Here is a 10,606-nt window from a genome sequence, read left to right on the forward strand (position 1 = left end):
GAGCGAATTGGAGGTGGAACCGCGAGGTAAAGCGATAGTTGAGGATTAAGTGGATTTCAAGGCTTTGAGGTAAGTGTTTGGTTTAACCCTAGCTTGAGGGAATAGGAGTTGAGTCTTGTTGCTAATTGCTATGTGATCGAGTACGATGTATAGGCATGGTGACGAGTATTTATACATTNGCTCAGACCTCGAATGCAGTGGTTACAGGTATTCTTTCTATCTGTTCATTTGATGCACTTGCGTTGATTGATCCGGGATCTACTCATTCCTATGTGTCCTCGTACTTTGCTTTGAGATTTAGTAGACAGCCCGAGCTATTGAATGATCCTTTTCTAGTTGCTACTCCTGTCGGAGAGTCTCTATTAGCTGAATACGTGTATCGTTCTTGTCAGATTTGGGTTGAGGGAAGAGATACTCTAGCTGACCTTATTGTACTTGATATGATTGACTTTGACATGCTGATGAGAATGGATTGGTTATCTTCTTTCTATGCTATAGTCGATTTTCATGCAAAGATAGTTATATTTGAGATACCAAATGAACCTAGTTTTATTCTAAGAGGGAGTCAGGTCCAGAGACTTGCAAAATTGTATCTTTTATGAAAGCTCAACGACTTCTGAAGAAAGGTTGCTTGGGTCTCTTAGCTATTGTAAATGACACAAGAAAGGAAACAGTTAGTGTAGAAAATGTACCCGTAGTGAGAGAATTTTCTGATGTATTTCCTGAGGATTTACCAGGATTGCCTCTAGTACGAGAAATAGACTTTGGTATCCAGCAGAGTTGAGGGAGTTAAAGCAACAGTTACAGGATTTGTTAGATAAGGGCTTTATTAGACCTAGTGTATCACCATGGGGTGCACCAGTACTGTTCGTAAGAAAGAACGACGGATCCCTGAGAATGTGCATTGACTACAAGCAGTTGAACAAGATAACAATATGCAATAAATATCCTTTGTCCCGTATAAGATGACATGTTTGATCAGTTACAAGGAGCTGCCCACTTTTCAAAGATAGACCTCCGTTCTGGTTATCATCAACTTAGAATCAAAGATGAAGATATTTCTAAGACTGCTTTTAGAACTCGATACGGGCACTATGAGTTTCTCGTGATGCCTTTCGGACTGACTAATGCTCCAGCGGTATTCATGGGTTTAATGAATAGGGTGTTTAAGCCGTTTTTGGATAGATTTGTGATAGTATTTATTGATGATATCCTGATATATTCTCGTAGCCAAGGAGAACAGGAGGATCATCTCAGGACTGTGTTGCAGACATTGCGAGAGCATCGGCTTTATGCTAAGTTCTCGAAGTGTGAATTTTGGCTAGACTCGGTATCATTTTTGGGGCATGTTGTTTCCAAGGATGGAATTATGGTAGATCCTAAGAAGACTGAAGCTATGCAGAAATGGCACAAACCTACTTCTCCTACAGAGATTCGCAGCTTTTTAAGCTTAGCAGGCTATTACAGGCGTTTTGTGCAGGATTTCTCCAGAATAGCAGCGCCGCTGACCAAGCTAACACAGAAAAATGCAAAGTTTCAGTGGACGGAGGAATGTGAGCAGAGCTTTCAAAAACTCAAAATATGTTTGACAACTGCACCAATATTAGCCTTACCATCAAGTTCTGGAGGATTTATAGTATTCTGTGATGCCTCGAGGGTGGGATTAGGATGTGTTCTCATGCAAAATGGCCGTGTTATAGCTTATGCTTCGAGACAATTGAAAAAGCACGAGAAAAACTATCCTACACATGATTTGGAGATGGCTGCAGTGGTATTTGCTCTAAGAATTTGGAGACATTATCTATACGGCGAAACTTGTGAGATTTATACTGACCATAAAAGTCTGAAGTATATCTTTCAGCAGAGAGATCTAAATCTTCGGCATCGTCGTTGGATGGAATTACTCAAGGACTATGATTGTTCTATTTTGTATCATCCTGGAAAAACCAATATGGTGGCTGATGCATTGAGTAGAAAATCTATGGGGAGTTTGGCACATATAGCCCCTGCAAAGAGACTATTGGCCAGAGATATTCAGAGACTAGAAGATACAGGTATCAGATTTAGTGTCGAAAATTCAGAGGCATTGTTGGCTTGTGCTCAGGCTAAGTCTTCATTAGTTGAGCGCATTAAGGCCACCCAATATGAGGATGAACGATTATGCAAATACAGAGATGAGGCCTTAGCTAGTTAAAGCAAGGATATGATTGTTGAAAGTGATGGTGTTCTTCGAATGGGTGACAGGCTATGTGTAGCAGACATAGACGGGTTGAGACATGCTATTCTTAAAAAAGCTCACAACACTAAATACACTATACATCCTGGATCCACAAAAATGTACCATGACCTGAAACAATTTTATTGGTGGGAAGGTATGAAGAAAGATGTTGCTAACTTTATTTCTAGTTGTTTGACTTGTCAGCAGGTCAAGGCTGAGCATCAGCGACCCGCAGGACTACTACAACAAATTGAGATTCCAGAGTGGAAATGGGAAAGAATTACTATGGATTTTGTCACCGGGCTACCACGAACCCTTAGAGGTTATGACTCAGTATGGGTGATTGTAGATCGACTGACGAGATCAGCATACTTTTTGCCGTTGAAGACTACATATGGTGGAGTCAGGTATGCGCAGATATTTATGAACAAAATTGTCCGACTTCACGGAGTTCTAATATCCATCATCTCTGATAGAGGATCACAGTTCACTTCACGCTTTTGGAAATCTTTTCAAGAAGCATTAGGTACACGAGTAGATCTTAGTACTGCATTTCATCCACAGACAGACGGGCAGTCTGAACGTACTATTCAGATCTTGGAGGATATGTTGAGAGCTTGCATTCTTGAGTTTGGAGGTAGTTGGGACACTTATCTACCGTTAGCTGAATTTGCTTACAACAATAGCTTCCAGTCCAGTATTCAAATGGCACCGTACGAAGCATTGTATGGTAGAAAATGTTGTTCTCCCATCGGATGGTTTGAAGCTGGTGAGACTAACTTATTGGGACCCGACCTAGTAGAAGAAGCTATGGACAAGGTCCAGTTGATCAGACAGAGATTGCTTGCAGCTCAAAGCAGACAAAAGTCTTATGCTGATAAGAGAAGAAGAGAATTAGTGTTCACAATTGGAGACACAGTGTTCCTACGAGTCTCCCCCATGAAAGGTGTAATGCGGTTTGGTAAAAGAGGCAAGTAGAGCCCCAGGTTTATAGGACCGTATGAGATACTAGACCGAGTGGGAGTGGTGGCTTATCGTTTGGCACTTCCTCCTGAGTTGTCCTTTATTCACCCAGTGTTTCATGTCTCAATGCTAAGAAAATGTATATCAGACTCATCTCAGGTGATTGAAGCACCGACTATACCACTCGATGAGAAGTTGTCTTACGTGGAGGAGTCAATGGCTATTGTTGGTAGACAAATAAGAAAACTACGGTCAAAAGAAATCGTGTTCGTGAAAGTCTTATGGAGAAATCATACAGTTGAAGAAGCTACTTGGGAAATAGAAGACACTATGCGAGTCAAGTACCCCCATTTGTTTCAGTCTACAGGTACGTACTTGAGTTAAATTCGGGGACCGAATTTCATAAGGTGGGGAGGATGTAATACTCTATATTTTAAAAGAGGGTGTATTGGACATTTTAATAATAATAATAATAATTACAATAAAGTAACTACAAAAAAAAAAAAAAATATTGGAACAAAATAAACAAAAAAAAAAGGCATAATACATGTGGGCTTAGCCCATGTCGTGACTAGAAAGAGAAAAGAGGAAAAAAAAAGAAAAAAAGAGAAGAATAAGATTTAAAGGGCACAAAGCCCATTCTCTGGAAAACATTAGAATTAAACAAAAGGGGAAGCAGCAAGCTGCGTAAAAGGAACAGAAGCAGCAAGTTTCCGAGAGAAAAAAAAGGGAAAAGAGAAGAAGAAGAAAAAAGCTTTGGGCAAAGGCTTTAAGAAGAACTGAGAGTTGAAATTGATAAAGATCTCTTTCGATTCAAGAGGTTAACCTTCTTCTTCTCATCTGTTGAATTATTTCATTGTATTTATGCAATTTCATGTAGTACAAAGGAATTCAATATCAATTTTCTCTTATATAAAAAGAAATATACAATTACTATGGAGATAACAAGGCTATAAGGGTTTGGTTTAAGCACTGATAGGTCTAATTTTAGAGGAGTAAATTATACTAATTAGTTGAAATTGATAGAATGATGGACTAGTTCTATGATTAAATATAAATTCACAAATTTAGACTCAAACATGAACCCCGATGATTGGGTATTCTAAATTAGCTATGAATTAGCTTAAACAAGGAAATTAACATGAGATTGATATTATGTAATTATAGATTGATTGGAGGAATTTGTACGAATTGCTCGAGGTGAAGCATTTGGTATTTCGGCACGAGTACTATGAGTAGTAATCTTACCGCAATTTGTGTTTTCATAACTTGCATGATTTACACATGATTTTTAATATGAATATGTTACCGATTATTTTGAGTTGCATGTGGGACAAGTGTTTTACTCGATATGATACCGAAATAGTTATTTGAGATGAATACCGTAGTTTAAATATTTTCATTGTCACTAGATCTGTTGTACCGTTACTTGAATTTACTATTATCGAAAAGAAATTATATGATTTGATAAGAATCGAAATGCCCTATATTGTTTTAAAATACTTTCCTATGAGTATATACGGTTACAGAGACAAGTATAAATGGGAGTAGACTTTGAAGGATCCCGTAGCTAACGGCGGGTTCGTTAGACCTGGTGCACCTTGTATTTACCGATTACAGAGTACAGTTATAGCCCTCGCTAGTGGGAAGGTAGAACTAGCATACAGTTACCGATTTCCCTCAAGTACGGACTACCGTTGCATTTGACTTCTTGCAAATAAGTCCACAGTTATACCGATTACATGATCCATTCATTGAAACATCCCAAAATGTGAATACTGATATTATACAGTGGTTACCGAGCTTATTACTGAATTGTTAATTATATTTTACTACAAGAAAAGCGTGATAAGACTGAAAATTATTTATTGTTTTTGAAAGGGCATTTTTATGTATTTTCTCTTTGAGATACTAGCATGTTTCTGACTTGTCCCCAAATTAAAAACGGTTGTGGTTAAGTGTTATTACTCACTGAGCTAGCGACTCATTCCCCGCTAACTTTTTTTACAGAGACAGCAGTTGACACAGGCGAGGATTTCGTTAATTAGAGCGCACAGGTTGAGAATTCTTGGTGAGCCTCGCACTTGTTCGCGTGGGCGGAGATTTTTTTCCAGTTGTTATGGTCTTTTCTTTGAATTCTTAGAGTCGCTCCATAGTCAATAATTTAGTGTCATGAGTATTCTTTTGTTATTATAGTCTTAAGTTGAGTATCGTTTATTATGAAAGTTGGAGGTAGATTACTATTTTTGGTTGTTAGTGTGTTGATTAGTAATGGTGGAGACTTATTTTGGCTAATTGGTAAGTTGTCAATTGCCAGTTGAATTGCTATTAGGTTGTTTGATCGCTGATTTGAGACAGGAAATTTTTGGGATGGTCCAAAAACAGGGGAAACTCTGCCCGATTTTTTGTAAAATTACCGATGAGGCTTACTTGGGAGCACTTGCTCCTAAGCGCCGGTCACGATCCTAAATTGGGTCGTGACACAAAGTTATGAGTTCGGAGGTTTACGTGTTTGGAAGTTTACGGGTTTAGAAATTATAAAGTTTACGGGTTCGAAATTCCGCGGTTTCGAAAGTTTAGCGGTTCGAAAGTTTATGAAATTTAGGGATTCGGAAGGTTGTTGGTTTGAAAGTTTATGGCTTCATGTTTATTATATCTAAATTATTTATGAATACTCTTGAAAAGTCAATTTCCTTAATTTGCGAACCAAACACTGGAAAATGAATAAGATTACTACTTGTTTTCCACGAAAACATTTTCTTGGAAAACATTTACCACGGAAAACATATTTCCGTTAGAGTTTAATTCTGTTTATGTGATAGGTAGAATATGAAATAGAGGCCTTGTTCTTATAGTTCAAAAAGAACAAGCGGTCGTAAATATATACTTGATAAATAAAATTTTAATGTTTGACCAAAAAAATGTTGGCAAATAGGATCAATATCCATCATTTTTAAGAGGATGTACTTTTTGTAAAATTTTATTTTATAACTCAAACACTTAATTTAATAATATTTATGTGATTTTAAATACTTGTAAAGCTCTTAAATTTATTTATTTATCTTTTTTAAAACCCGTTTTTGGAGTCTCAGATAGCAGCTTCAGTAATTTTATAATTCAGTACCCCTTACTGAAGGGTAATTTTTTGAACCATTTCCTTAATATTTTTCTGTTACCCGCTCCCTTATTTAATGGGGCAATAAAGGCATTAAAAAAGAAAACATCTGACAAAAAAGATTGCTCAAGTAGTAAGTATTCTTCATCTCCAACTCATAGCCCGTTTGGCCAAGCTTCTAAAATCAGCTTATTTTGAGAAGTGCTTTTTTTTAAAAATACTTTTTAAAAAAGTGCTTTTGGTAAGAAGTAGTTTGTGTTTGGCTGATTAATTTGAAAAACACTTTTGAGCAGTAATTAGTGTTTGGCCAAGCTTTTGAAAACTGCTTCTAAGCGTATTTTTCTCAAAAGTGCTTCTCAGAAAAGTGCTTTTGGAGAGAAGCTACTTTTTTCTACTTCTGCTTCTCCTCAAAAACACTTTTTTTCCTTCTAAAAGCTTGGCCAAACACCTCAATTTTTTGGAAAAATACTTTTGGCCCAAAAATAAACTTGGCCAAACAGGCTATCAAAGGTTGTGGGTTCTAATCACCAAGGGAGTATAGCGGGGAGCTCCTGTGAAAAGAGTAAAAAAGGGAGAAAAGAAAATCTTGAGTTGATATCCACATATCTGTATCCAACTTATTAACCTAAATTTAAATTAAAAATTAAAGTATCAAGTGTAATTGATTGCACTTGTTTCAATTTCTAGCGACTCGTGAGTCGTGACCAAGAAGATTTCTAGATTCATCGATAGTTGTTCAACTGATAGCTGAATTTAAGGGAAAACTTTATTATCTACAGTGGAGGCCGAAAAAAGTCAGGTGTCATGCGAAAGTTAGTAAAGTAAACCTTCAACGACGATAAATCAGACAACAAAAAGAAATCTAACAAAAGAGACCCAAACAGTTAACGTGGTTCGATCAACTGACATACATCCACGGCGGAGATGAGCAATCCACTATAATAAAAAGAGAGTACAAAATATCGAAAGAACAAACTCACGAAGAGGCAAAACATGTGACACACTAACACTTATCCCGTAAAGTTCTCCCCCCTAAATAAGACTCTCAAGCCCACTACGGCTACATTGTGGATGCTACTGAATGAGAAGGGCGAATCCTCAATTTATAGAACTTCAAACCTTTTCCTACAAGAAAAAGGGCTAGCTAAATATGAGAGAATTATATTTTTCTTCCGGGAAAACAAAAATTCAATTATGGTAAATATATTGTCCTTTCGTTCATGAGATATGGAAACAATTTATGGTAAGAAAATCTGGACAAACACCTAACAGAAACCGAACACCAATAAAGTTATGATTCACAAGCAAAAGTGTTTCCATGTGAATATAAAATCACATCTCACTCTGAAGTAGATAAACAAAGAAAATCAAAGAAATAATACAGTGAAATTTTTTAGAAAGGCACTCAGAAACCTAGTAAAAGCAATGATACCACAACAAATACAAGTTACTATTCAGAGACCCATATTGGCCAATCTTATTTCAAATCTAAGACTTAACAGCAAATTAAATTAAAAAAACACTGAAAAAGAAAAGGTCAATCTAACAAAATAAAATTACAGCAACAAATGGCCAAACCAAATACACAAAACAGGGACCATCAGTGCACCAGCATTGTATCTAAACGCACCGTTCTTATCTGCCTTTGAATCCGCGACATCGCCGGTGGGACCATCCGCCGGGGAATCCGCCGGAGAAGCAGGCGCCGGCGGGGATTTATGTTTCTTTCCTGCCGGCTTGGGGGACTCAGCTATCGGAGCTGGTGCTGGAGCAGGAGTCGGAGCACCCTTGAACAATTCCTTAGGCTCCAAAACCTTATCAATCGAAAAAATCGCCAACGGCTCTTTATCAATTACAGTTCCTGTAATTTTTGCCGTGTCGATTTTGGTCCTCAGTGTAACATCTTGGCCGTCATTTTGAACAACAAAATCGTAATTATTAGCACCATCAGTAGCTAACGTGTTCATTAAACCGTTACTTGTTCTCAAACTCGACAACGATTGATAAACTGGAACACCATGATATTCAAGAACGGACTGTTTCCCGTCAGCAGTTAAGTTCTTGAACTTAGGAGCAAAGTCTTTCATTGCATCGTCGGTTGGGCAAAAAATGGTTAGACCACCTTGGACATTATCCTCGTATGTCTTTTCAGCAGGTGAAGCTAGTAAAATGTCGGCGAAGATTTTGCATCCGTGAGCTGACATTACAGAAGTGAAACTGACTTGGGGTGCTGCTGCCTCTGGAGCTGGAGATTCAGATTTAGCAGCAGAAGGTTTGATTTTACTGATCTGAATGTTTTGGGTCTCACATGAACAATATGGGAAAAGGACGGCTAGAAAAATAAGTAGCGTGGCTATAGTGGATGCCATCTGAAATTCCATTTTCCTGCAAAGGGAAAATGAGAGAGGAGCTTTGGTTAGCGTGTGGAGATAGAGTTGTGAGTGGTCAGTGAAGTGATGTTTACTGAAGTTAAAAGTGTACTTGGGAAGAAGCGAGATCTGAAGTAAGTACCTATTTTATTGACCAGGAATGAAACTTTATTTACAGATAATGCCACTGAGGGTGGGGTATTGCTGACTAAGCTGGCAGTTGTCCTCCTTCAGGTTTTTGAACTTTTGTGCTTTATATTTGGTAAAGACTTGGGAAGTGTAATTTTGTCCCTAATTTACACTCACCTTTAATTAAGCTAAAAAAGATAGAGTAATGATGGTACTAATAATAGGAGTGTGATTAACTTGTGAATTGAGGACAAAATCTTCATTATAATTAGGAGTGGCAAACGGGCGGGTCGGGTCGGATATGATTCGGATCGAAAACGGGTAATGAAAAAACGGATCAATTATCCGACCCGACCCATATTTAATACGGATAAAAAACGGGTTAACCGGCGGATAATATGGGTTACCCATATTATCCATGACTTCTTGTATATGATCACTTTTGGGAGAATTCTTAGTCTCCCTAACTTGAGGAACCCCCAATTTGAGGCTTTACAAATGTAAAAGTTAGACCCATTGGTTATCCATTGGTTACGCATTGGTTATCCATTTTCTAAATGGATAATATAGTTCTTATCCATATTTTACCCGTTTTTAAAAATTCATTATCCAACCCATATTTTAATGGATAATATGGGTGGTTAACTGTTTTCTTTGAACCATTTTGCCACCCCTAATTATAATTACCAACTTTGGGTATTTACTTCAAAGATGTGTACGTCCGATCTATTTGGAACCTGCAAAATGTTTTTACATTTAAAAGTTTAATGACAGGTCATGATAATTTAACATGCCGAAGTAGGGGTGTTCATAAAAATCGGAAAAACCGAACCAAAACGAAAACCAAACCAAACCGACCAAAAAAACCGATACTTTTTGGTTTGGTTTGGTTTTGGTTTTGAATTTTAAAAACCGATCAAATTTGGTTTGGTTTTGGTTTTAATCAGAAGAAAACCGAACCAAACCGATTATTACACCTATAAATATGTATATTGTTTGCTCAAAAGTTATCACATATCTTATGAGTATAAAACAATATAAATAAATCACGGGAAAATCATAGCAAATCGTAATAATCCATTGGACCAAGCGAAGAACATGGAAACAAGTACTCAAGGTTAGGGGGAGAAACATTAAAAGCCTTTATTGATAATATTGGTTTGGTCTGCCTCTCCATGAAGAGGTTCAGAGCCTTACAATGGTGTTTTCACTTCCCATAAGATGGGTATGTTTTTCTCTTCTATCTCTTTCTTGTCAATAGTTATCAAGAAGCAGCCCCCTTTCTAGGCTTCCACTCTTAGTATTTATAGATGTGAGCTTCGTGAGCTGGCAATAAATGGCCGTGGCCACGCTGAGGTTCCGTTCCCATGGGGGAATGAATGGGCCGTGCCCTCGTAGATTAAATCAGACAAGAGTCGAATCCTGTTATGAATAAGTGGCCACACCACTTATTAATTATGGATTAGCTCAAGACGAGNAAGCCTGTAACGCAGCTTTTTTCAGAGGTCAATAAGAAGTCTAATCCAATTAGAGTTTCGGTCTCTTTAGAGATAAATGAGTGACGCTAGTTTTTTGGAAAAAATCCCGTTTTAGTTGGACTCCTAGGATAATGAAACTGGTTCAATGCTCAACGGATAGAATTTATGAAAGTTTGGTGTAATTAGGACTTCTGCTCATGGTTGATAATTTTATCTCTTATAATTGTGCAAAGTATAGAAACATACCTGAACTTTCTTATGAGCATATACTGATGAACCAGGTTCTTCAAGTAAAACTTCCCTTGATCATGCCTCAAATGTCAGAATAGAAAAA

The 10,606-nt window shown here is 37.5% G+C and overlaps 2 protein-coding genes across 2 annotated transcripts; one reads left to right on the forward strand and one right to left on the reverse strand.

Moving 5' to 3' along the window:
• Positions 3,029-3,964, forward strand: LOC109237072. The gene is made up of 3 exons (XM_019403327.1): positions 3,029-3,188; positions 3,294-3,548; positions 3,852-3,964. Exons 1-3 carry the CDS (start codon positions 3,029-3,031, stop codon positions 3,962-3,964), a joined length of 528 nt encoding a protein of 175 aa, XP_019258872.1.
• LOC109228339 (fasciclin-like arabinogalactan protein 1) lies at positions 7,568-8,781 on the reverse strand. The gene has a single exon (XM_019393493.1). It carries the CDS (start codon positions 8,675-8,677, stop codon positions 7,853-7,855), a length of 825 nt encoding a protein of 274 aa, XP_019249038.1. The 5' UTR covers positions 8,678-8,781; the 3' UTR covers positions 7,568-7,852.

This window comes from Nicotiana attenuata, chromosome 1, assembly GCF_001879085.1.
Source record: "Nicotiana attenuata strain UT chromosome 1, NIATTr2, whole genome shotgun sequence".
NCBI classification, from domain to species: Eukaryota; Viridiplantae; Streptophyta; class Magnoliopsida; order Solanales; family Solanaceae; genus Nicotiana; species Nicotiana attenuata.

Coding starts and splice junctions, on each gene's coding strand:
- LOC109237072 (XM_019403327.1), top strand. CDS start 3,029: ATGGACAAGGTCCAGTTGATCAGACAGAGATTGCTTGCAGCTCAAAGC. Junction 3,189..3,293: donor AATGCGGTTTGGTAAAAGAG/GCAAGTAGAGCC, acceptor TTATTCACCCAG/TGTTTCATGTCTCAATGCTA. Junction 3,549..3,851: donor CCATTTGTTTCAGTCTACAG/GTACGTACTTGA, acceptor ATTAAACAAAAG/GGGAAGCAGCAAGCTGCGTA.
- LOC109228339 (XM_019393493.1), bottom strand. CDS start 8,677: ATGGAATTTCAGATGGCATCCACTATAGCCACGCTACTTATTTTTCTA.